Raw genomic sequence first — 27,443 nt, 5'->3', positions numbered from 1 at the left:
TTGTATTTCTTGCTTTAGCGGGCATTAAGGATTAGTGAAGTTTGTTATAGAAGTTGAGAGTCCTGTTTGTAATTCTGCAGTCACAGAGTTTGGGCAGTGAGCTCTGTTCTTTTTAAGTAATGGCAAATGTTTCTATCTGAGCACTCAAAATTTAAAATAGTGGTTTTTTTACTGTGTAGATGGTACAGGTATGATGGGAATGCAACCCACACCTAATCTGGATCCTCCTTTAGGCCAAGCCCCAGTAGAGCAATCTGTGTAAGTATTATCTGTATTCATATTCTTTGTTTGTATTTATCTGTATTGATAAATACGCTTTTCATGTTGGGAGTATTTTGCTGACAACAGATATGCCTTTGAAATAAAGTGTGTTAAAGACAACTCTTCAAACTTCTAATTAAGAATTTCTATCTAAACAATAATTCAGTGAACTCCTATTTTTATATGGATTTATGAAAATGTTTGAGATTATAAACTTCCAGGCTGTGGAAAACAACAGCTCTTAAATATTTCAGGCAGGGATTTTTTTTTTTTAATTCCCCCCCTCCCCCGCCTCTGGACCCTATGATGTTTTCCTTTTATGTGTGTGGTTTTCTAATTCAGAAGTAACACTGGACAGAGGAATACAGGAGACAGACAAAGAAGCATAGGATTATTTTCTGAAGAAAAACCAAAGCCTTCCAAAGAGGCAACATTATCTTACCAACAAGAATTACAACAGCAGGTACTTGAGCGATAAAGCTTCTGATGCTTTCTTCTTTTACTTTTTAACATATATTGGTTGTAACTGTAGTACTCTTTCAAACATATTTATTTAGTTTACAAGTAAAAAGCTTTCTTAACTCTCCCTCCCTTCACCACTTTCTTCCTCCCATTCCTCTGACCTTGCTTTGGTTCATTTTAGCTCTTCAGGTGGACAGTAAGCTCTTCAATTTTTTTGTCCGAGGCAGAGAGAATGTTAAGACTGACAGCAAACAGATTAGTTCCAGGCATGGAGTTTTATATAGTTATTTTCATAAACATGAGAACCTGCATCTTTAAAGCAATGAGTTGTATTGCTCTGGTATTCCTATTGAAAGATTTCTTTTGAGCATTATTGCTATAATTATTAGAAACACTCTAGTTTCAATAAGTTCTTCATGATTATTTGGATCCTAATTCAAAAACTTCCCTAATGTTTACTTCCAGTGTGTTTGTAGGTGGTGTCTTATCTCTTTTCAGCTTCCTTTTTAATAGACTAGACAAATTTCTTGTCTCTCCTGTCTTCCAGTAGATGTCCTAGTTCGCTACTCATTTTAGTGGCCTTTTGCTGCTGCACCTTGTGGGAGTTTATATTCATAAAATGTATTTGACCATGATAAGACATGTTATTTCAGAAGAGATTTTGCTAGAACCCAGTTCAGTGGCACTAACGTTTTTCTTATCTTATTCTTCTTTATGTATTTCTTCAGTGGAGGTAAATAATTGCTATAAAAATATTCTAGTTCTAATTATGATTGTGCATGGGGATAAAGGAGAGGCTGCCAATCAAGGTCAAATTAAGAATAAAAAAGACATTTAGGAATAGTGTCTGATATTGCACTTACACTTCTCTGAAGGCATTTTCTAACTATAGTCTGAAGTAGTAAATGTTACCTTGCCATATGCGAGACTGCACAATTTGACATAAAAGTCTAATAAATGTGGCACGATACAGTCTTTCAAAGTTGTTATGCTGCTTATGGTTGAAAGTGAACAGAAGGTATTCTGCTTTTTTTTCCTATAGACAAACCTGACTGACCATTTTTGTAAACAGGTGAAGGGGCTAGCTGGGTCTTTGTGTAGACTCATTATCTCTTACAAAATTGTCTGCCTACTTGATGAAGGGAAATGTTCATCTAATGCACAGAAGAAACAAACTTAAGAAAAATACATTAATATATTTCAGCTACATAAATAGTAGCTGATGTTTTAAAAGCTTTGAATAGAAGATGGGACTTTTTTTAACAGCTGTTCTCTTTATAAATGCTACATTAAGATATTAGGATACTTAGTCATACAAATTTAACCTGATTTTGAAGAAAAGGAAGAACAAACCATATGAACAGTTCTGCGTTATTTGCATACATCATCATGTATTACTGCAGAAAACTATTTCATGAGTGGTTATAGAATTGTGTAGCATTCTGTTAACGCATTCATTGCTAGGAGTCTTTCTCTCATGTCATCTCTAGTCTAAGTTTTGGTTAAACAAAATATACCAGGTTGAGAGAAGCTAGTGCTGTAGTATTGTAGAATTTTGCCTGTTTAGTTTTCAGGCAGTATAAACTTCTGTATCAAAGATTCAAAGATATGGGACTTTTCATCTACTGCAAGTGCCAGATGTGAACATTTCTGGAACTTGGAAGTCTTACAAGGTGTATCTGTATGTTTCTCTGTGTTTATGCACAACTGGACGTGCGTGTTTTGGCAACAGTATTCAATGCACTGTCTGCAGTATGGGCAGTGAAATGTTTGCAATTTGCTTGATGTAGATGGGGGGAATGGGTAATGATAGCATTCAGCTTGCTCCATTAACTTTTTATTAAAATTATACTTAATGTGACATTTTTATGCAACTGACTTCGGTTGGTTTGGGTTTAGATAAGAGAGAGAGAGGAACGACGCAGACAAGAGAGAGAGGAGAAGGAACGCTACGAAGCCAAGTTAGAAGCAGAAATGAGGAATTACAACCCCTGGGGAAAAGGTGGTGGCGGTGCTCCTCTCAGAGATGCAAAAGGAAATCTGATAAGTATGTTTGCCAAAATTATGGGTTGTCTTTTCAAGATTGATGTTTTCTTGCTCTCGTAAGGGCTCTGTTCAGATATGCTATTCCTTGTTTTGTAACACTGGTAGCCCTTTATTGACAAATAGATGTACTTGTTTCAAGCAGATGCACTCTAGGAATATTTAAGTGAGTAATTATTTTGATTTCTATAGAATCATTCGAAGAGTACAATTTGAACAAAATGGGAAACACAGGATATGTCAACTATATGTGAAGACACAATGCAATGGTAAAGGGAGAAGGAGGAAAACAAGCTGTTAGAAACATATGCAATACAAATGTGCTAAGGTCTGTTGTGAAGACTTTTATTTTAACATTTTCCAGGAACAGGTTTTTTTAATTGTTTTTCTTTTTTAAAATAAATTCTAGGCTTAGAAAGCTCTACTTGCGACATGGAAAATGGAAGCATGTTTGAATAAAGCTAAGCGGAATATTTAAATTTCCCCAAGTAACACTGCTGGTAAATGGCTGTATAAATAGCAGTCAGCAGTAATGTTTTTTAAGGTTTATTTTTTTGCAAGTGCTGTTTTATACAAGATGGGAGTAGTGAGATGAGAGATAGCTATGATCCGGGCAAGTTGTTCATCCACCCCTCCAGTAAATCAGAGATAGATGTGAGATTAAAACTTAAATTCCTGATCCTGATTCCTAGTGAACCCTACAGGAATAGTTTACCTAAAATAAAAATAGTACTCAGTAGGCATGATTAGATTTGTATATTTCAAAATCTTGGCCTGTGCTAGCTCTCTTCATTCTTGCCTTTAGCATCTGAGTGAGTGAGTTTTACAATTTTGTAACGATTCATTTCTAATGTGAAACAAATTGATTTTCTTGTTATTGGAATATGATGCTGAATTCTGATCAGATTTTAAAAATATGTCTCCTGGTAATAAAATAGGAGAATTTTCAAAGCATGGAACACTTACTGGTGTAACAGTTTATATATAAATAATTAGTTTCAGTTTTATGACACCTGAGCAACATATGGCTAAATTTATAGTGTGGTTTTGAGGGTAGGGGGTAAAGTTTAAATGCTTTTTAAAGGTTGTGTACCCAAATAATAAGTTCAGAAGCTTCTGTTGAAGGTTCAAGCTTATGTTTATCCCCAGACTGCCTAACTTTAGGCACTGCATTTGAGTGTCTGGCTTCTTTCTCTAGGCTTTACAATGGCGTGAGTAGAGTGGGTCAGGGGAAAATGTAGGGGTCTCATATTAGCCTAAGCTCTGCATATACCTGCTGAGAAGCTTATCTCCATCCGTAAATGAAGAACCAAGAGAAAGAAGTTTCTTAGCCTGATTTCCTAGTTACACATGTAAAGTTATTTTTCCCACCATAGTTTAGCAACGTGATTGATAAGCTATGAGTCAAATGTCATGAAACATAACATGCTTTCTGCCATGTCTCTTTTTTATGCAGTGTGACTTGTCTTTTTATCCCCTTGAAAATGCCTGTAAATAGCTTTTGAGACTGATGTATGCAAAGGCTGCTTTACAGAGAGGGATGCAATTTAAAATTCTTGGAATCTGTGTGCTTAAATGACTATGGTAATTCATAATTATCAGAAACACTCTTTAAAAAGATAATCTGAAAACTGTAGTACTTTTTTGTTTTGAAATGAGCCTTCTGGGTATAGTATGGTAACACTTCAAAATGAGCTGAAATTAACATCTTTGATCAGGATTTTTATGGTAAGTGAGAGGCACCGTGTAAATTTTGGTGAAAATGTTGGATGACATCATTTTGCTTACATACAGAAATCTGCACCTGGATTATTACTAAAGACATGAAGACCAAAATACACTTTAATGGTTCAATTGTGCTTATTGCCCTTAATAGTAATCAAATAGAGATTCAGTACTTAAGATAGCAATACTAAACTCAAAAGTGTTTTACAGCTTTAAGGAAATAGAAGAAGGGGTGGTTTCTAAATACATGCTTGTCAACACAGACTTGTCAGTCATTTTTGTCTTTGAGTTCTTTATTTTTCCATTTCATAGCATTTTTGGGCGGGGGAGAGGAGAGGTTTGCTGTGAAGAATCATTCCTGGCAAAAGAAAACAGACAAAATAAATCTTTTAATCAGTGAATTCCTAATAACTAGTATTTCACCTAGAGCTTCTATATTCTTGTCTTTGCTTAAGTTTTTTGTTCCCATAGTTGGTATGCCCAGGAAAAGTGGAGTCTGCTCAAAAATCCCTGTATTTTTGAGAATCTATGGTGAACGTGCCTTTTATGAGAATAAAATATTATAAACGGTTATTTCCCCTTTCCTTTAGCGGACTTGAATATGATGCACAAGCAAAACGAAGATGCATATCATAATCCAGAGGCAAGACTGTATGAAGATAAAAGGGCTATTGTATCTGTTGACCTAAGTTTGGCCTCCCCAAGACCTGAGAACACAGAAGCATCTACAAATAAAATAGCAGGTTTTTAAGAATACCGTATTACAGCTCTAACTATTTATAGGTCTTAGTGATCAAAATTCTCTAATTTCTTTACTGCTTTCTAGTAGTCCTATGATAGTGTTAGTGGTCTCTACCTGCGAAGCCAGTATCATGCTTCTTTCCCAAACTTCATTGCTGTCGTTGTGTGCACTGAAAATGTATTTTCTTATCTGTCTTGTCAGTAACAATAACTAGTAACTGTTTTAGCACTGAACAGTCAGGATCAGTATATTAGTTTTCCAGGTTCAATGTTATCTAATCAAATCTTCATACATGTTTGTTCTACTCTTAAATGACACAGTAAAATACAACTGTATAGTAGGAGAGAAGATGGAGATAAAAGGAGGAGGAGGGTCTGCAGATGTATGATGTTACAGGTTAAGATGAAATTGGTACAGTAACTAGGTTAACAATTTCTAAAAAGTTACAGGTAAATTGGGTACATATGCAGCCCTGTGCACTGCCTCCAAGTTTTAGGGATTTTATTTTATTTACCTATTTAACAACTAACACATCTTTCTCTTCTTACATTTTGTGAGACACCTAAATGAGAGAACTTTGGTACTCCAGACTTGTCCCTAGTCTGGGATGGGCAAAGGCCAGGATCGGTGGTGGTCTCCTCAAGTCAGCTTAGATGTTGCTTTTCTTTCTCCTGTCTGAACTGTTGCACTTCTGTATAAAGAATTACATGGTATTTGGGGCATGGATCTACTTCACGTGATTGCAATTCAGTGTCCTGACCACTGGCTGTAGAATAATTTTTTTTTTTTGTTCCTTCTGTTTTCCCTCTTGCTCTTTCTCCCTAATACAGTGTATATTTAACCATTTAGTAAGAAGTGAAACAGGCAAGGCCAATAAAGTAATAACGCAGAATAGCAGAGAGCCCCCTGGTTAGATCACTTACTTTGGGATCAGGAGGTGGTGCAGACCAGTGATGGGAACTTTATAGTCTTGCACCTTCCATTTGATTAGTCAGGCAGTAAAGTGGCTTAGTGTAGGTTTTGGTTTTGGTGGTTTTGGTTGTTTGTTTTTGTGGTTGTGGTTTGTTTGTTTTTTTTACACCACCCCATTAAAAGAGGAACTTGCAGGATAGTAGCTGGTACACAGTAAGTTCATTCCTTGACACCTTCCATAGTAACTTGTCTGTCTTGTGTCCATGCCTTTCAAATGGTGTATAATCTTTACTCTGCTTTTTTGCATGGAATATATCCGTGTGAAGTAAATCCATCCTGAAAGAGCCACGTGTAATTTTAGTTACATTTTGGATTCAAACGGTGATTCCGTGTAAGGAAAAATAATACTAACCTCAAAGTGTATTCCCTTGGTATGCAAGCACATGCTCCTAAGGCTAGGCTGTAGCAGTAAGCATGTGCATTCCTATGGGAATAAGTGTATGCGTTACTTCTGCTTTCATCTGACTTTGGTGGTACATCACCATATAGGGAAATGTAACGGGGGAACATGAGAACAGCTACAGCTGTGTTCATCTCAGCTCAGTGGAACTATGGCTCTTGCACATCCTTGAGGCACTGTCCTTTGGCGCAGACACGATATGAATGAAGAACATGCTGTGTCAGCTGAAAAATTAATACAACTCACTCTACTTTTCCGTTACTTACTTCCTTTCTCCTCTGCTTTCTATAGGGATCCTGTTCTGCAAAAACTGTTCTGTGTGGTATCTGAGTTATTCCTCCTGTCTAGAGCTTTTGGGACTGTATGGTTATGACGCATTCATAACTTAGGGCTAAAGGAGACCTGACACTTCAAACTTCGTAGTATGGAAAGCACCTTATACTGGCAGAATTCAATTTTCTGACTGCTTAGAATTTTATGTGCCAGTTTTGGGCTTTATTTCTTGTAGCATCCGTTGCTATTTTACCTAAATATTTGTTCTGTTAGGACGTTCAGTTTTTAAAGAGTGAATAAACGGAAGGAACAGAACTATGTGTGCTAAGTCAGAGTAATTGCAAGCAGTAAAGTTACGAGATGTAAAATCTTTGCTATTCTAATTAACTTACAGGTAACATTTTTAGATACTAAACTGCAGATTGGACAGTAGAATATATGGCTTTTATAGGTATTTTGTGAAAAGACAACTCGCTTGGACATTATTAATTGAGCAGTTAAAACCTGACAGTATTCTAGGCAGACAATGTAAGAACTTTTAATCCCAGCTACTGTTTTCAGCTATAGCCTTGAATTATGGCTGTCATAAAACTACCTTTTGAAACAAGTGTCTCAGATTCCCGCTTCTTCTGGCTTGCTGTCTTAAATTTGCTTTGATTTTTTTCTGTAACTTCCCCCCCCCTCCCCCGCTTAGGTTTTACATTTGCACAGACCTCTCCTTTTGCTCGAGGTAATGTGTTCGGTGAACCACCATCTCCACAGCATCTTAAGCGACAGGAGTCGTACAAGAACTTTCTTCGTCTACAGGTGAATGCGCACACCAGTTATCATCTGGTTAAATAAATTTTAAAAAGAGGGATTACAATCAAAGTAAATCATTACTGCTGACCAAAGACCTTATCCAATCATAGCCAATTCTGTACACAAGAGGTGTACTAAGAGCTATATGCTATTGAGTCTCTCAGATTTTGCCTTACGTAAGAAATGCTTATAAAAGTGATGCTATTAATAGTTAGCCTCATTAATCTAGATCTTTTTTTCCCCCTAAGTAGAGGTCTCTAAATACAGTGTTGAGTTCTCAAACTGTGCATACAGTACAAGTTTGCATACATAAATATATAAAGAAACAAAGATGTTTGCCATTGGAAGTCTATATGATACAAATGGAAGTTCATCAGAATGAAATGGTGATCAGTGAGACAATAATAGTGTAGTTATTTATTGATGGGTATATAAAACGTGATTGTTCTTCTACCAGCATCTGTCTTCTGTCCATAATACTTCGCATATAATCTTACGCCACAAGAATTAAATATCAATTTAATTAAATATCAAGGAAATCCTAGACAATTTAAAAGAGTACGAATGTCATATGGTAGTTTGATGTGGATCTCTTAAAAAGAAAAGATCAAGGTTTTTTGCCATGTATAGTGCTGCCAAAAAGAATAAAGAATGGGCAGACCTTTGGCTTCAGTAGGTCAGCGCTGTGTCTAAAAATATTATAATTGTGGAAGGGAAAAAGATAATTGCTATGTCTTTTTTTGTTTTGGTTTCCCATCTTCCATTATTTAATCAGTGAAGCAAAGTGTTATTCCAGCACATCCGGAGTAGAGTAAGTGTTAGGAAATATTCAGGTTTTATTAGTAGCATTTATAATTAGTGTTCTTACTGGAGGGTGGTTCCATAAATAGTGGCCAAAAAGAAACCGTAAAATATCATCTCACTTTAAAGGAATTCTGAAGCTCAAATGTAAGACTGGCCCTGGAATTCTTTCAGTTGCTCCATACAATCTTTGATTGTGCGAGTAGGTACTGCAAAAGTCATAGAAGATCATGATGGTAAATGTTGTTCATCAGTTTATTGCTGGCTATTGACAGTTAAGTACTTCTTTGCTTTATTTTCTAGATTGAAGAAAAGAGATGTAGGGAAGAAGCAGAGCGAGAAAAACTTCGAATGGAAGAAGAAAAAGAAGAAAAACGACTAGCTGAACAGAGGATGAGAATTCAAAAAGCGTATGAAAATGAACAAGAAGAGAAAAGAAAGAAAGAGGAGGAGGTGTAGTATTTTGATACCTTGACTTTTTTCCATCCAAAACTAACCTTTTGTAATATTTGTCCTCTAGATTAGGAAGGTAAACTGAGAAGTGTCCTGTGAATTGGTCTTTGTTTTTAAATGGGTCTACATTAGCCAGAGGAGAGGTAGAAAATTGTCAGTATTAACTAGCACATTCTTCTCACTCTTTATGGTATACTACCAACTTGAAGTACTGTTAATTCTAAGAAAAATTGTATAGTTTTATAATTGACAGTGGTGCTCTCCTTTCTAGAGGAAATTGTGAGGCCAGTGAAAAGCTTTGTCAAATTGATGAACTAAAAAAAAACCAAACAAAACAACAGCTTTTTTTTGTTTTGTTTTTTTTGTTAGCCTCTTAAATCTACCTCTCATGGAATTATTTGTATTCTGAATGTAGCTATACAGGAAGAGTTCGTAAAGTCTTTCTTTGAATTGGCCAGGATATATCTTTGAGATAAGAATACTGCTTGTTTTGGAAGAATGCCAAGCAAATCTAACAAATACTTTTCATGGAGGTAAACTTGTGATTTAATTCAAACCCAAAAGCTTTATTTATCAGGTTTGGAAAATTGAATGAATTTGCATAATTCAGAATCTCATAAATAATTGTATTAAAAGGACACAAGGCCATCAGAGATGGAAAAATCTTTCAGTACCCTGCAGGATTATGAAAGATCAGTTCAGGATGTAGGACTTCAAGATTTCTAAGACAGAACACTTAGCTTATATTCTAGATTCTCTTTCCTAGTATGAGCAAGTTAGTTGGATGAGTCTTGTCTTCTGGATAATAGAGCTGGTCTAGTATAGAGTAGGAAGCTAGCTGGTATCATCGCTTTTCACAGAGACAAGACTAAAATTGAGACCGGATGATAATTTTCTCTCTGGGCTTGCGATAGGGTGGTGCATGTTTGCAGTGTATTTTGCTTGAATCTGAATTTTTGGAAAGGACTCCTACAGTTTAGCCTTAACTGGCAGCAGATCTGGGGACACAGACGGGTGTTCATTGAAATTATTAGGAATTCTGTTAAATGATGTTAGTAGAGCCAGGACTGCAGATGTTTAATATTTGCATGGCATAGTTTTTAATTTAAATGTTTGAAGTCAGCCTGGTGAAGTATACTTTTCATTTCATGCTAATCACTTTGATGTGTAATTTCAACTTCTCAAAGAAAAAGAAAGCAAAACTTTAATAATGTTGAGTCTTTTTAATGTACTAATAATGTTTATGTTACAGCGAAGATTGAAAAATAAAGAAATAATTCGATTAGATGAAGAGAGGCAAAAAGAGGCAGAAAAAAGAAGAAAAGAAAAAGAAGAAAAGCAAGATGAACAACTTAGACAACATTTTGAGAAAGAAAAGATGGAAGAGGAAAAGAAGATGGTATGCTTCAGTGACTAAGATACAAATACTGCTTCCTGAATTTAAGAAATAACTGCATTTTAAAGAAATTGCATGATTTCTTACACCTCTACCTTCAGTATTGTTCCCCTCTTAGTTAGTTTATCAAGCTACGGTACACTTAGTGCACACACAGAACAGCTGATTCAAAAATCAGACATACTACAGTGGAAACATCTTGCTGATCAAATTGGTGTTAAAAAAATAGTAAAACCAAGATAAATAAGAGCAAGCTGCACTCTATAGTTGGTTTTTATATCTGCTGTGAAGTACCATGGCCTGCTTTTGCTGAAAGTATATATAAAATTATATAATTTAGAGGACCGGAGGACTGTTCATCTTTAACAATTATGTTCTTTGTAATTTAATTATTTTCCTTGGACCTGGATGATGTAAGAAGTCTATCACATAGAATCCTGATGGACAACATCTAAGTAAATTATAGAACTGTTTCTCTTCTAGAAATTTCTACGTGTCATCTCTCTAAAATGGACAGATGCAATGGAATTGTCTAGAGGAGAAAAAGTTATGTAACTTCACCATAAATTAAAAAAACTACATCATAGAAAAAACGTATTAAGATTACTGTAGGCAGAAAATAAAATCACGTGAAATAATTTTTGCAATAATTTTATGTGGTTAAGAGTTGAAAGCAAATTAAATACAAAAATAATTAAATTAAGATAAGCAAAAGCATTTTTCTGTCAAATGAAAAATATTAACAGAACTCTTCCTGTCCAAAATAATACTTCGTTCAGAATCTGTGGGAAGGTAGTTTCAGTCTTGCTTCCCTCCTTGCAGTTTTCAAGGCAGCCTTCTCCCATCATTTCTGCTCTTCAGAACAGATCAATAAGAAGAGAAGAAAGGATTCCCTCTGCTGAGAGCCATATATCTTACTATGCACAAGTATGATTTTTATAGTAAACTTTTACTAATTTATTTAAGATGGTACAGTGTATGAAATCCTACCAGGTTTTTAATGTTTGCCAGTTATTACTGGAATACCGCTAATAACTGGAGACAGTCTTTATGTCTTGTGTAGATGAGGCGCTTAGGGACATGGTTTAGTGGGCGTGGTGGTGTTGGGTTGACGGTTGGACTCGATGATCTTAGAGGTCTCTTCCAACCTTAATGATTCTATGATTCTATATTGGCCAGTCCTGTAGCTCTGAAATGTAATGTTCCATTTTATTCGAAGTATTGAAGAAATTTTTGGGGGGTGTGTTATTTTAATTATTTTTTTGGGCATGCGTGTTTTCTGTAGAGATGAGCCCCTCACTTTTGAGTGTACGTTCTCTGTCCAGACCCTTACCAAGGGTCTAATGATCTCAAGGTTTAGGGTAAGAAAGTTTACATCTAATAGCAACTCCTTGTGTTCACTCAGAGGAGAGCTTAGCTCAGGCATGAAGTTTAATGTTGGTTCCTAGCTACAGACATTATTGTCTTATCTTTCTGTTTTTGAAGGTACGAAAAGATTATAACTCCTAATACACTTCACTTTCTTCTTTGCATCATGAATGAGTTACAGTAGTGGTCCTGAGACAACTCATTTCTTTCACTTGATTTAATCTTCCCTGGGCCAATTTTTTTTTAATAAATTTCTCCTGTGAAGAGTAGATTAAATAATCATCTATGATATTTGAATCTCAAGCTACACTTCTGACTTTTTATTGAAAATGTTTTTTTTACCAACTGTCTGTATGAACTGGGCTAAAAATTTAAAAAATTAATTAGTCATGAAAACGATCATTTGGCAAATACTTTATAGTGCCATTTCAGAAAATGTTTTAAGTAAGATTTTAAACCTTATTTAAAACTGTTGCTTTCCCTAAATGTTAAGAATGCCCTGGAGGAAGGTCAATTTATTTCTGTGTCTTTGCAGTACTTGGTATAGCTTTGTCTAGATCTCTGAATAGTGCATTATAGGTATTATCATAGTAATTTGGGTTATACATTTAAAGATCAGATTTAAAAAAAACTCAGGCATTAACAACCTGTACGGTTACTATTCTGTCTTCCAGTGGTAGTGGTAGTTAATGTAAATTGGACATGAAAAAAAAAAATAAAATGCACTTATGTCTGCTATATTTTCTTCCTTTGACATATTAACATTTCATATTCATTCTGCTCACTAGGATCCTCCACAACCAAGGGTTCCTTCTCCACCTGTCCCTGCTAGAAGAAATCAGTTGCGTGCATTTGGTAGGTGTTGTCTTTATTGCAAGCTCACTTTCTATTACAACAAAATTGTTGTTCTCAGTTACAGTTCTCTTTCTTGCCTGCAAAGGAATAGACTTACAAAGTTTGCATTTCTATGTGGGTGTTCTCTCTGTCTTAATATTATCAGTGTATTAGTATGGTACATCTGAAGTATGAACACAAAATAAAAATGCATTTATTATGTGTCTTCATCAGGAAATATTTTTTTGTAAAAACTCTGATAATGGAATAGTCTGCACGGGAAGTGCTGGACCTTTCAGTCAGGACAGTGGTGACCACCATGACCAGAACATTGCAAAATGGGAGAGTTTTGGATTGGCTGAGTAATGGATTAGACCAACAATGTGTAAAGCGTTGCAGTCCTAACTATTAAATTCTGCTTTCCTTTGTTAATCTGCCTAAACCTCTTAGCTTCCACTGGTGGTTTTAAAATTCAGACGTGCTGGGAGGATCTCCTTTGCTCTTTATATGTTAGTTATCTTGGCAATATGTGGGTGGAAAGCAGTAATTTTTCTTCTGATTTTTTTTTTCACAAGTATAAAAGAAACAACACGTGGAATGTAACAGTAAATGATGTCCTACAAATGCAAACCCCCAGCAGTCCAATACCTGGGTCCATTCTGGGGAGTTATGGCTCTTCCACTAAATGGAAGGCAGAGTGGTTCTTCATGCAGCTCTTGGAAATCAATTAACTCAGGCCATCTGTCATGAGAGAAATAGACATATGAATTAAATCTGTGTTTGAGGATTTAAGCTAGTAAAACTTGCTTGCCTGCTAGGTTCTGGACTCGGACTAAAGGTCAGTAAAATATCAAATTATTAAGCCTGTTATTTGGAAAATAAGGGATTTATGAAACAGGTTTAACTTGTGGAGGAATGCTGTCCAGATCACAAAAAACAACTTAGATGCAAAGTAGGTCTAAAAAGTCAATGTAAGCATATACTAAAAATAAGTGTTGAAGTTAGAACTCTTGAACGCTTATGAGAGTCTGCACTGAGCAGACAGATGACACTTTTGAGTCAGGAAACAGAAATGAGGTTTGTGTGCTTGCTGATACCACCTTAGTTCCTGTCATCTGCCTCTGGGACTCTGAGGACTGTGTAGATTTCCTAATTTCAAAATAAGGCTATTTACTGGCAGTGCCCACTTGCTGGTATTTCATAGCTTTTCCTTTTTTAAATACAGCAAAACATTTCCATTGAAGTTTGGATGCTTTCTGCTGTTCAGGGGATCTGGTCCTTGTGCTGTCTCAAAATAAAAGCTCTGACCTAATTTCTAGTGTATGAAATGCTGCGATTCTTGTGTTTGTGTAATCCTTGTTTTCATTAACAGTTCATTATCTCTTTATTTTTTTTTAACATTACATTTATGAGGTAGGCAGAAAACTGTCTCTGACGCTCTTTATTTTTAAATTATTTGTGTTAAATTCCAGAGGAAAGAAAGAATGTGATAAATGAACTATCAGAGATGAGGAAACAGCTTCGTAGCGAAGAGAGGCGACTGCAGGAACAGTTGCTAAATGTGGCCAGTGATGATGATGTACCAATTACACGGTAAGAATTTAATCTTCAGTTTTAAAAGTTAGATTTTGCACAGGAACTCAAAGCTACTGTGTATTAGCAGCTAGTATTAGTTGGCTAATATACATGAGTGAAATGAAAATGTAAAGATAGAACTTTATATATAAAGTTTTCTTCATTTTTTTCTAATGTGTATGGGGTTTTTCCAAGAATCTTACTAAAGTTTAATGTAAAAATGGCTGTACTGGTAAGATCGGCAGTTGCAGGACTCTGTCTTGGAGAGTGGTCCAAAGCAGATGTCTAAGACAGAATTTTATCTCATTACCTTTTTCCCTAGGGCATAATTTGTGCCTGTAAACTGCAGTACCACTGCTGATGAATATGCTTATGAATAGCATACTGCTGTGGAAGTACTTTCTTTCTTATTGAAAATCATACCCTTTTTATTTAAAAAAAATTGGTTTACTTCCAGAAATGTATTAGTTAATCATACCAATTAGTTGGAAAAGACTCATCAGATCATCAGTCTTAGGTCCACTCCATAAAGTATGAGGGGTTTTTTTGATTTTAAGTAGGTTATCCCTTTTTATAACACAATATGCAGGGTCATTACTTTCAAATTTATTTTCCTGTTCTGATAGCTTTATTTGAGGATAAAAGATGTGAGCTTTATCAATATTATATTTCCATCCAACTCCTTAACATTACAGTGTTAAATTATATTCTGCTTATTTTACAAACTTTTCAAGTGGGAGGAGAGAGAAGAATCCAAAGGACATATTTGAGATGGCCAGGCTTCGTCTGCAGGCTCCAGTAAGACGACCTTCATCAAAGGAGGCACAAGATCCCGTCAATATACAGAATATCTGGGAATTTAATGAACTTAAAAACAAAGGCAGGTAGATTTTCTTGTTATTGATGAAGAAAGGTAGTGAAACATCTGTTCTTTTCCTCTGTCTTCCACACCACCCAGGGTTTAAAGACAAAAATAAGAATCGGGCTCTTCACAGCTACTGCCCATACACAACATACTCCGTGGACAGCATTTTGTATGTGTGTATATCTCTGTGTGACCGTTTCTACAAGTGCACACAATTCACGGCATTGTAATGCTGAGTTATCACTCAGAGCAGTCACCTAGCTTCTAGTCCTTGCTGCTTAAACTTCTTAAACTTCTTATGCATTTGATATTATGATGTTACTGAAAGTAGACTGAGTTTGATTTTTTTTTTACCCACCAACAAATTATGATTCTGTGTAACTTTCTGTTTCTCTTTTACCAGAAAATATATTTTTTAATATAGTAAAATTGTAAAATCATTGCTAAAGTAGCTCATCCTCTTGACCATTGTCACCATTACTTTTAATGTTTTTTTATGCCTTTTGTATCTGTAGCTAGTTCTTTAAAAATGGTTTTCAGAAATGTTGGTTTAGGGAAAAATTTAAATTTCATATCTTTGCTCTAGATTCTGAAACGCGTATGGGCTTGAGGCACATGTATCCTGATCCTCCAAAAGATGACCAGACTCTAGAGATTCAACAGCAGGCACTGTTGAGGGAGCAGCAGAAGAAACTTGACAGAATGAGAATGAGGAGAGAAACAGAAGGTAAGGAATGAACGGTCTGAGATAACATCAATGATTTTTGGGTTTTTTTTTCTGTATTTGATAAGAATTAAAAAACACCAGCTCTAGTTTTATTTCTTTCAAGTTCAGTGTTGGCACTGCAGTATAAAACAGTAAAACACCAGAATGCTGAAATTCTGTCATAATGTGAAGCATAAAAGAATTGAATGGCTTTTTTTTTTTTTTTTTTTACTGTGACTGTTTCTCTTTGGTTCCCTGAAAGTAATTTAACTAGTGCTTCATACTTCAGAAAAATGCAAGAGAAAAGTAGTTTGGTTACTGTTTCTTAAAGAAAACTACAGAGCAGTAAAACTCTTCAGCTGATTTGTGATAAAAGTGTTAGCAGGTAAGTTCCTTGTGGCATTTCTTCACTTCTCACTGAGGAAGCAGATAGCTTTGAACTGTGAATTGGTTAAAATGCAGTCAGTGCGTGTTCACCTTGGTCTCCTTTTAATGGATTAAATTTCTTATATTTCCATAGTCTTGGGTTGACTATATCAAAGTTTCAGAAATCTGTATCTGTAAACAGGCTTTGCTTTAGAAAACACATGTAAGATATCATAACTAGTTTGAGGTTCCAGAATGAAAATGTTGCTCGTTTTGCTTAATTGAAATCATCCTAATATAGTAAAATATTAACATCCTAACATAGTAAAATATTTTGGCTGCATATTGCAGAAGCAGTGAAAAGTAAATGTAATGCCCCTTTTTTGCATGCTGCACTTAATTCCAAATGTAATGTTCATTCAGATATCTTTTACGAACAGTCATGAAAGAGCAGTATCTCAAGTTATTTTAGAAGTTATTTAAAAATACCATGGGATTTGCTTCAACCTTTCCAAAAGTTACAGTTGCAACTATACAAATGAACTCAGTTTTGAGTGCAAGATACAAATTTCTCAGAAAAGTGTTTGTCTCCGTAATTCAGACTGGCCTAACTAAATTTTGGAAGAGAAAGTAACTTTATTTCTGTGGTGGCTTAGCCTTGGCTAGCAGCCAAACTCCCACCCAGCGGCTCGCCTGCTCATGACCCCTCACTCATGCCCCTTGGCGAGACAGTAGGGGAAACAGGAAGAATAAAGCTTGTTGGCTGGGCACGGACAGGGAGATTGCTTACCAATTGCTGTTGCGGGCAAAACGGACTCAACTTGGGGAAAATCAACCTAATTATTATCAATTTATTTAAATATTTAATGACTGATTTTGAGTAGTGGGAAACAAAAGGACAAACATCAAAACCACACCTTTTCTGCCCCCTTCCCCACACCCAGCTTCACTGCTTCACTCCTGGCGTCCCTGCTCCCTTTCCTTGATACCACCCCAGGTTACGCTCAGTCCCTTCGAGGACGCAATGAGTGGTGTCAGGCTGGGGGAGGGGGGCAGGGAATTACGGTCAGTACACAGCGGTTTCTCTCTGCTGCTCCCGTCTTCTTGCACCTTTCCATCTGCTCCACCATGGCCTCTTCCAGGGGCCGCAGGGGAATCTCTGCTCTGGCGCCTGGAGCACCTCCTCCCCCTCCTTCTCTGACCTTGGTGTCTGCAGGGCTGCTTCTCACACTTTTGTCCTCACTGCCGTGCTTCGTTTTGCCTTTTCTTAAATATGTTTTCACAGAGGCACCACAAGCTTGACTGATGGGCTCAGCTGTGTCCTGCAGTGGGTCCGTTGTGGTACCAGCTGTGCCCGGCACAGGGCAGCCCCTGGCATCTTCTCACAGCCGCCACCCCTGCAGCTCCCCCCTTGCCACAGGCACCCGGTACAACTTCAGATTGCTCCTTAGACTTTTTTAGCCTTAGAGATCAGGTGAAAGCTTGGCATAAAAAAGCCCAAATACATATGAAAGGAAAATAGTTACACCTTTCCATACTGCTTTGAGGAAAACTGAATGCCTCTTCTTATCACTGGTGGTGCTTTGAGGCTTGCTTGTGTTACCTGTTAATAGACCAATATGTGAGTAAGATTGACAAAATTGATACCAAGATGTGAAGGGTGACAGTTACTTGCAGGGTGGGTTTCTTTGGTACCCTGGTGAGTGTTAAAGATGATTCCTATTCCATCTCAGACAGATGTGCTGGTGTTCAAGCAATGTGTGCAATATTGCTTATGGATAACATAACATTGCAGTTGCAAATAGCATATCTATACCACTTTCTGTCTTAATTACAAGCTCTTGAGTATAATTTAATGTCTACATGGAATATATAGGGTTGTCTTCAGTCTTCCCCTTTGTGAGATTGGCTGAAATGGTGAAAAATAATTCACTAGCTTCAACTGAGATCTGTGTGGGGTTTGGTTTTGTTTTTCTGCCATTAGAATATTTTTCAATAGGCCAGTCTGAGAATGCTTTAATTTAATGTTGTCCGGAGAGGAACCTCCACCAGCTAGAAAGCAAATATACCTTTTTCATTAATTTTAAGGACAAGCAGTCATTTTAGACATATGTTGATGCTAAATGGGTAATGCAGGCTTACATGGTGACAACCTAAAGAGGCATTTCCTTGGACTATTTAGATTAGTTGCTAGACAAGCAGCTGATTTTAAAAATTATTTTACACTGATGCTTATAGAGGATCCTTGAGCAGTTTTCTCTCTCTCTTTCTCTCTCCTACTGCTTTACAACATCATTTAACTTTATAGTCTGTCACTGTGTACTGAGCAAGAGAATTAATTAGTTGCCATGTATCTCTCTATTTCCAGTTTATCTTCCTCAGAGACAAGCTCATCATCTTCCTCTCACTGAAAATAGATGAATGGTTTTATTGTCTGATAAAATATCAGACAATAAAGATTGAAAGAAAGATGAATTAAAGCAATATGTATTTTTGTACTGTGGGCAAAATGTCGCATTACAGGCTGTAGTGGCAAAGGCTTACCCCTTTTCCCATACTGTATGTAAGCGTTCTTTACCTTACATGCTTTATATAGTTTTCCCTCTGATATGTTTTTTCTTTCTTTTTTTTTCCCCTCTTTATGTGAAAGAGAAATATGTGGACTATTAGTGGAACTATAACCTTAGAAATTAATGATTTTTTTAAATATCCCAAATTTTTGAAATGCTTGCTGCGTCCCTATAAATAAGGCAGTCTTTTGCAGACTTCTGGACGATTATTATTTTGGGGGATAGGAGGGGAAGGCACAGGAGCAGGTTTGATGTTCTTGCGCTGCAGTGCTGGGCTCTGCTTGACTGGAGTTGCGTATTGGTAATGGGCTGGTGGTCAGTCCAGGAGGAGTGACAGCCCGCGTGCTATGGTTTTTGGTGCTAGACAGAAGATCAGTTACACGCTGAATAAGTTTGCTAGACAGAGATGCAAGAAATAAAAACTATCTTATTAAATATTTTATTTGGAGACTTAAACCAAATAGGAAGAGTAGCTTCGGTTTTGCTTCTTTGAATTTCCAGCGCGCATGGGGTCATTGTTAGATTAACTTTCAGGGTGGTTCTCTGTGCTCTCCAGGTCTGAGGTTTTTATCCTTAGACAAATACTTTCCTCTGTGAAATGATTGCTGTCTAGTTCAACCTCTCAACCTTTCCTTGAAAGCTGCAAGCGCGGTGTGCTCAGCATGTTGAGCGTACATTCGCTCTTGGGGCTTTCTCCAGTCTTCTGTTCTGATTATTACACCCTGACAGAAGCCAAGAGAACTGATGTCATCTAACGGTTTATTGTGAACACGGCTAGTCAAATTGGTTGTTGAGATGTCCCACCTAGGGGAGAACATCATTAGTCTTGAGTTCTGTTGATATAAATACGACTGTTTAGCTGCATAAACATGCCTATTCCTGGCAAGCAGATGTCTGGAATATAGAATAAATAGTTTTTGAGTATCCATGAGTTTTAAAACTGTTGTAATGTTTAGCTTCACTACATATAAATGAGACTCCTAACTCCCTTGGTCTAGCTCTTGATAGGCCACTAAAACTAATGGCAAAAACCAAAGTAGCGTAAGGAAATACATGGCTCAAGTCATCCTGAATTATGGAAGAAATAATTAGTTTTTGGCTCTCTAATTTTTGAAATTGGATACAGTATTGGTTTGTTTTTCTACTTAGTTCATAGCAAGTTTAAAGAAAAATTGACAAATTAGAGAGATTTCTCTCCGTTATTGGTTTGGTGGTTTTTTTGTGTGTCCTAGCTGTGAAGTTCAGATGGAGTTTAAAGTAGCAGTTTAGCACTAGCAACCACTGGGATGCTGGGTACCATTAACTTCCACTTTTTTTTTTTTAATTCACAAATGTTTTTAATGTAAGAACAATGTGACATGTAAAAAATTCAATATGTGAAGATGATGGCAAGAAAACAAAAATATTTATTCTAGGGAAGGGAGGATAATCTTTATTATAGTAAGGTGGCCATCGACTCTGAGTTCTTGGGTATGCTTTGGAAAGTAGGTTTCTGTTTAAATGCTTTTTCATCTGAAGTTACTTAACCTGGTGTGTTTTCTCAGTACCACGTTCTAGTTGCATTAGGATTCAGCAGTGTGCAGAACATACGATTAAAAAAACATTTCTTGCTAGCTGTGTGACTAGATATTGTTTAAGATGCAGTAATCAAAACAATAAAGATCTTAAGGTATCAACAAACGAAATGTAAGAGGGTAAAAGAGAGAAACCAAGTATTCATTCAGCAACCTTTTGTGCCCTAATGTGTTGCTTTCATGGCTTAAACCGTGCTGCCTTCCCACAAATCGATGTTTTTTACAATATTCAGTTAACACTTGGACGTGACCTTTCTATAACAAGTGTTTACAATATTGTTGTAAACATAGCACAAAAGTAGTTCTGACTGTTGCAGTATAGAGAACTTTTTCAGAATTCAGCATAATTTAGTGCAATTTTAGCATTTAATGAAGTGTGATTTTATCTTCTTAAAAAAAAAAGATTTGGTTTTCAATAGCCGCAAAAGTAGTTATGCTTCCTTTTTCTGGAAAACAAATCGGGTTTTGAACAAGATGGGAAACGGTTGATTTTTGTTAGCGATGAACAATATAGTTCTAGTGTGAAAAGTATATTTGCTCTTTGGGAGAGACTGATGAATCCAGCCTTAAGAAGGGCTTGCACATGCTCAACTTTCTTAGAAATTATATACTACCGAGTTCTGTTTCATTTCTTTGCTTCTACTTAAATTGACATAAGGAAACTGGTATAAACATTGCATTCAAATGTTTTAAAAATATTCATTACAATGTGTGTAGTTTTAAAGAAGTAATGCAAGTGGTCTTCATTTTTGTAATAGTATGCTGATAAAACTTTTAATATGTTTTAGTATTAACTGTTTTTATGTCAATACTATCATTTTGTCCCTTGTCTATGTGGCTTTTGTTGATCAAGATGATTCTGCTTCTGGCGGTAACCCACAAACCATGGGACTGGTAAGAATAAAACAGGTTTTTTTATTATATTACTTTGCCTTTTTCAAGTGTGAGAAATACTGTGTCTTGCACAGATTTGGAGAAAGGAATTACACTTAAGTAACAAGACAGCAAGCTTGTTTACTTCTCTTGCTTGTCAATACAATGAGTAACAACTTCTTTAAACTTGACATATGAGTTGTTTATCTTTGTATATAGAGATAGTTTGATTCTTTAACTCCCTTCTTTTTATATTCGTTGGTACTTATTTTATATTCATATGATGTTAGATTGCTACTGGGGGTGGGAATTAGTAGAAAAAGCCAAGCCAGAAGCAGTTGCTCTGAATTCAGGTGGCTTAAGTAATGGCAGACATGGCAGTCAATAATTAGATCCGTTGTCTCAAATGGGACATTTGTTTTCTGACTTGGTGAAAAGAGCGAAATAAAGTGCTATCAAATTGGAATTGCGCACTAACCCAAACTACAGAATAACAGAGTTCAGTTGTGTCTCATGGGAATGTGAAACTATACAAAATGGAAGACTGTGCAAGAGCAAAGCCATTAGCCTCAAGGATAATACCATAACTACATGCAGAAATGGAACATTTTTTATTTAAAAAAAAAAAAAAATCACCTTAATGCATTTTATAGTTGCAATTTATTGCCTGAAATTCTTCTTCAGAGCAATGCTTTGCAGTAAAAAATTTGTTTTCTCTTGTTCTGTTTCCTCTGATAGTTTCTACTGCTTTGATTTCAGAATGGTTTTCAACATAAATTGTTCCACAGTAGAATTTCTGTAACAAATGGTTGCAACTATGCAGTGAACTAGAAGTATTACTCTTAGTGCTTGTTATTACTATGAAGAAATGTGTTATTTTAATGCCTTAATATCAAAGATTGTATGTGGTGGGATAAGTGAAACATAAGGAATCGTTCTTCATTTGATCAACACTTCATACAAACCTTAGGTGCAAAGCTCACTCCTAGTGCTGACTGTTCTGAAACTCAAGCGGAGTGACAAGCATGTATTTCTTGATGTTGTTACACAAATCACCATAGCGGTTGCCTGTGTAGGCAATTTCAGCAAATGGGATCACCACAGAAAAGTAAAAAAAAACCCTAATGCTTAAAGAGAACATGAGTTATTTAAATGTGTATAGGTTTTTTATAGCCGTAAAGTATGGAATAGTACAGAACACTGTAGAGCTGCTGTTTGGTTTGCAGAAGTTTGGCAATTAATTTACATTAATTATAATTTGGCCTCAGAAAGATATTGAGGCCTCTGAATTTGCATGTCGTCTTTTTCACTTCTGTAGTTCAGGAATGAATCTAATGAATTCTTGAAAAATTCACTGTTGGAATCGGATAGCGCTTTTATCGGTGAGTGTATACCTCCCCTTAACCGCGTTATGAGTGTACAAACATGTCATTTAATCTAATGATGTGTCTCTAAAATGGTTATTACTGTTTTAAAAGTTGCAGTGGGTGTAGCTATGGTGATTGTTTTAAAGTATTAGAAAATTGTGCCTCCAAATTAAAACGCAGATCTTTACGTAATTGTACTGCAATCAGTTTGTCTAGGTCACACCTAAAATGAATGATGCTGCTCACTTGCCTTATACCACTTCACATCTTTTCAGGAGGAAGCATCTTTCCGTGCTCGTGCTCTGACTGGGATGTTAGCCTTGTCAAGGAGCTTTTTTTGACATCTTCCCAGCTTTGGATAAGGAAAAGCTTATACTTGTTCAGCAAATGTGTTACAATGGTAGAATATGCAATGCTCTCCTATTGTTCTGCAGCAAATAAAATAATTTATTAGCAAGCACAGCTTACAATTACAAACTGTCCGTAGTGAAATATAGAAGTGTTGGGCAGCCAGCGATTCTTTTCATTTTTATTCTCTTGTTTTACAAGCATGCTTGATTTTAAGTATGATTATATGGGTATAAAACAGTGATTCATACTCACTTTTCTGCTGTTCACACATTACTTTACATAACTTGCAACATCACACGTGTAAACGTCACTTCTTAATCATCTGAAGTAGATGATTTTTCATTTTCTTAAGATTTTTGTATAGAGGACCATGTCTCACATTGTCTTACGTCTCTTTATTCAACCTTTATATGCACGTATGTAAAGATGCTGTTTCAGATGTGTTTTGTTTCCAGTCACTAGAAATAATAAGGCTAGAACTTATCTTCTCTTTTTTGAAAAAAACCCAACCAGCTCAGGCCTCTACACGTTATTTTTCCATTAGCAGGCATTACAGTACCTTGAAATTCTCTTCAATCATCTATGGGAAATCATCTTACGAGGTTTTATTCTTTGCTGTAGGGGAGATGCAGTAGATTCCTGCAAGTGCTTTTTAATGAAACTAGATATGTTTCTATATACCGATGATTGCTATCTCTGGCTTTGGTTAAAAGCAGAATTCTTCATTTGAAATGTATTCAAGCTTATTCTGTTAACGTGCAAGTCCTGGAGTACAGGATATAACCCGGCATTGGGAAGGGCACACAGGATGGGGCCTTCAGGCTTGTTCAGCGCGTTTGGTACTCACTGTAGTCTGCAATACATTCTTCTTCAGGTTAGGAAATACTATTTATTATTTACGGGCCAAATGATGAAAGGATGCTTTATGAGAGCTCATCAGTCTAGAATCTGGCCAACTAGCCTGTCTCTAACAGTAGCCAGAACAGGCGCGTGGGGAAGAATATGAGGCGGAGGGCAGGCATGCAGCAATGCTGCGGACTATTCTTCCAGCCTCCAGTCACCTGTAGCTCAGAGGCTTCCTCAACCAAATGCCGTGTGTTTGCATTTAGTAAGTCGTGCTAAGCTGGGTCTTTAATAGGTTGTCTTTCATGAATCGGAATCAGCATTTTTGAATCCCTCTAATTGTTTACCATCAGCAGTATTGGGTGGATAAATTTCCACGCTATGCCTTGGGTGAAGTATCTCCTTTCATCTGTTCTGAGTCTGCCACCTGTGTAATGGGGTGCTGCTTGGTTTTATTCACCACTTTGACAAGGTTCGTGACATTTATAGTCCTCTCTCCTATTTCCTCCTTCTTCCCCTCCAGCTGATTCTTGCAGCTTAGTGAAGCGATGGAGTTAACTTATGATACTATTCACGCCCCTTTTTTTTTCTTTTTCTTCCCCCAGATCATTTATGACTCTGAAAAGCACATTCCCCAATACTGAGCCGTAGGCACTAACTAAAACTTTGTTACCCTTTGCATTATTCGGGCTTTATAAATAGCTATTGAAATTCTGAATATGACTCTGGTGACTTCCATCCCCGAAATGAAAAATAAAACCTCATTATCTGTGGGCCGCCTTCTCCGTGAATTGTGCTGCTCACATTGTCTGAGGGTCTTTTGTGAAATACTTGCGGTGTATTTTAGCAATGTTTTTCATTTCCTAAGAAAAGCGTAACACTACCCTCTATCTTCTGTTTTTTTGACACGGGTTTAAAATCTAACTCAATTTTATAATAGATGTCAGCATTACAAATGAATTCGTCTTCATCTCCTAGGTCTCAGAAATTTGAGGCAGTTAGGAATAAAGAGGTTTACTGATTTCTTTTTCCTTTTTTTTGCCTCACTTGAAACCCTAGAATTCATTAGTGTTAATGCAGTGATTTGAAAGCACGTCTGCGTAGCGGTCTGAATGATAGATGCTTAAAGGAACAGGTAGCATCTTACACTGATGAAACACTGCAGGTACAAATAAGTTTTTCTTTAGCTTGTACTTCATTTCTGTTTTGATAAATTCACATGATGAAACAATTTTTTGTATTCTGAGTAATAGCACTATTTTGAATATAATGAAGTTCAACTGATCTTGCAACTAGAATTCTGATAAGTGGATTGTTAGCCATATGCCATTTCAAAATTATGCTTTGATTTTTTTTACTTGAAACATTTGTGATGAGAGCATGAGTACCTTTGGTGAAACTGGGGGAGGGAAAAGAGGAGAGGGGAATAAAATTTTTATTTCTAGGGGAAAACCAACCGGGAATATGAAAGAATTTTTTAAGATATCTGTCTTTGTTTCACTGAGCTTCCTTGATGTCAATCAAATTTATTTTTCAAACCTAAGTATTTCAATTTTCAGCTACAATAATTGTTTAATTGTTACTTTTAACATTTCATTTGAAGATCTTTGAAACTCGTGAATGATATGAAATATTTCATTAAAATTCATTTTCAAATTGCTAGGAAATGAAAACCCATTCTTTCCACAGTTGTGGTTTATTTTTGATGTCACGGTATGTCATTTCAGACATGCTGCAGAATTGTTCAGTACTCTGAATTGTTCAGTACTCTTACTCTACGTAAGAGCGATCTCAATACGCACCTCAAGATATTCCTTGCCTTTGCTTGAAGTTCATCCCTTGCTGCTGTTGTGGTACCTTGTTGTTTTGTCTGCATCTGGGTTATCACTGGCTTCGTGCAAGATGTCCTAATGAATACATTGCTTTGATTCCTGTGATGAAATCAAGTACAATGTATTGGCTCATTTCAAAACATAAACAGGTTTGAACACTGTCTAGTATTTTGATTTCTTTGAAAATGATTTCACCTGTTTTTCCAGGTGCTAATGGGGAAACGTTTCCTGCCTTAGGAGAAGTTAATTTATCACCACAGCTTCCACCTTCTGCAAGGGAGAGGAGACGAATAAAGCAAAAAGCTTTGGAGTGTGCTGTATGTATGATAACTGGATTGGCTTAAGTATGAAGGTGGACCACAGATCTAACGCCAGACAGTTCCTGTGGTTCCTTAGTGGCTAGATGATATGGATACTGAGAGTGTACGCGTATAGCTGTTTGCCCTTTTGAAAAGGATGCTATTTAACGGAAGGATTTGTGTGTTTGGGATTTTCTGCAGGAGGGTGTTCCACCGGGCCAGACACCGTTGCCGCAGCCTGACAGCTTTTCTTTGCGCTCGAGCTTCAGCCTCGATGTTGATCAGTTGAAAGGCAAGAATGAGGAGCGATTGCACAGACTGACTGAGCTCCAGCAGAAATCTGCTTACTTAGGTATGCTCTGTGTAGTAGAGATGATGCAGTGAATACTAAGTAATTACAATAAAGGAACAAATATTAATAGACTGCCTGTAGTTGAGCAGTGAGCAACTGGCTCAAACATAAGAATTATTTATAAAGCTCTGTAGCTGGTGCAAGAGGTTCCCCAGCAAACTTCAACACAGCTTTTTAGAGTAAGTTCAGAGGAGGGCAATAGGAAAAGATGCTCTAATTCCTGTCCGATCAGCCAGTCACGCTTGTCCTGTCTGTGCCGCTTTTAAAGTTCCGATGTGTCACTGCTAGCAGTAAGATGTGGATATCCAGCTGCGTAGCTGAAATGTTAGTGGAAAGAAATGAAACTCCTGACTGATGAATGTTGATGGGGTGCGAGTTTATTGGCATTCCTAGGAATCGGATGTCTGTGTCCAACCAGCGTGAAGATATGCCAAAAAATTGGGTATAAAGAAGTACTTCAATTTCTAGTTAATTTGGATTTTCTATTGGTTTGTTAACAGAAATGAACATTCAGTATTTAAGGTTGCCATCGATACCTCTTTCACTATACACGCACTTGCATTTATTAAGTACGTATGTCTTGTGACTGTATAATACATCAAACTCTGGGAGTTATCTCCGAGCTTCTCCATAGGCTGACTGCCTGATGTTGATCCACTTTGCCTGTGAGGTACCAATTATGGCAACCATTAATGGCCTTTAATTCCTCACATGGATTATGACCCAGTTGATACACTTTGTGCTAATGATTCTTTCATATGAGTCTGAAATCTCCCTTTTTTTGGGAGGCGGTTGCTATGCTGTCTAGGCAATTACAGTATCAGTATCCTTCTTACAAACTTAATGAGAGTGCAGATGCTGACAGTTTTTCTGATTCTGTTGCTATGGGTACTCTTACAAGCACTTCATCCTTTTTTGTTTGTTTTAACCATCTCACTGTGATTTTTAAGTCACTAAAAAAAAAACCCATTCATATTCATTCCTTCTATAATCTAAACAAATGCTTTACTAATTTGACTCCACCCGAACATTTTTGCTATGTGAACTTATTTTACTTCTCTGCTCTTGTTCTATCTCACCTCTTTTATAATTTCACCTCAGATTGCATGAACTACGCTTGTTATTTTGTTTGCCTTCTGTTTGCCGTGGTCTCCAGAGCGTCAGCCTTTAGATATATATAATTTGTGTGTGTATTTATATGTCTGTATGTAGCTTGTTCTTTGGAACACCTGGGGACCATCACTCATCCTTCGCATATGTGCCTCTTGGAAACGTTAACAAACAGATCCTTTTGCTCGGTGGTGGTCGTTAGGGCTGCGCTGCTGTTCCCTCCTTGTAC

At 36.7% G+C, this 27,443-nt stretch overlaps 1 protein-coding gene across 1 annotated transcript in view; it reads left to right on the top strand.

Annotated features, from left to right (window-relative positions):
- Nucleotides 1-27,443, top strand: part of CSPP1 (centrosome and spindle pole associated protein 1) — a 68,740-nt gene that overhangs the window by 37,396 nt on the left and 3,901 nt on the right. Inside the window, exons 16-31 of the mRNA XM_009335043.1 lie at nt 180-258; nt 604-724; nt 2,623-2,770; nt 5,082-5,234; nt 7,573-7,685; nt 8,784-8,933; nt 10,186-10,332; nt 11,152-11,256; nt 12,486-12,552; nt 14,004-14,124; nt 14,841-14,986; nt 15,558-15,698; nt 21,041-21,081; nt 22,379-22,442; nt 25,661-25,770; nt 25,954-26,104. Of these exons, the coding sequence (XP_009333318.1) occupies nt 180-258; nt 604-724; nt 2,623-2,770; nt 5,082-5,234; nt 7,573-7,685; nt 8,784-8,933; nt 10,186-10,332; nt 11,152-11,256; nt 12,486-12,552; nt 14,004-14,124; nt 14,841-14,986; nt 15,558-15,698; nt 21,041-21,081; nt 22,379-22,442; nt 25,661-25,770; nt 25,954-26,104 (1,857 nt within the window). The remainder of the gene's footprint in view (nt 1-179; nt 259-603; nt 725-2,622; nt 2,771-5,081; nt 5,235-7,572; nt 7,686-8,783; nt 8,934-10,185; nt 10,333-11,151; nt 11,257-12,485; nt 12,553-14,003; nt 14,125-14,840; nt 14,987-15,557; nt 15,699-21,040; nt 21,082-22,378; nt 22,443-25,660; nt 25,771-25,953; nt 26,105-27,443) is intronic.

This window comes from Pygoscelis adeliae, unplaced genomic scaffold (genome assembly GCF_000699105.1).
Source record: "Pygoscelis adeliae isolate BGI_AS28 unplaced genomic scaffold, ASM69910v1 Scaffold101, whole genome shotgun sequence".
NCBI lineage: Eukaryota > Metazoa > Chordata > Aves > Sphenisciformes > Spheniscidae > Pygoscelis > Pygoscelis adeliae.
This window is presented reverse-complemented; position numbering and strand designations above follow the sequence as displayed.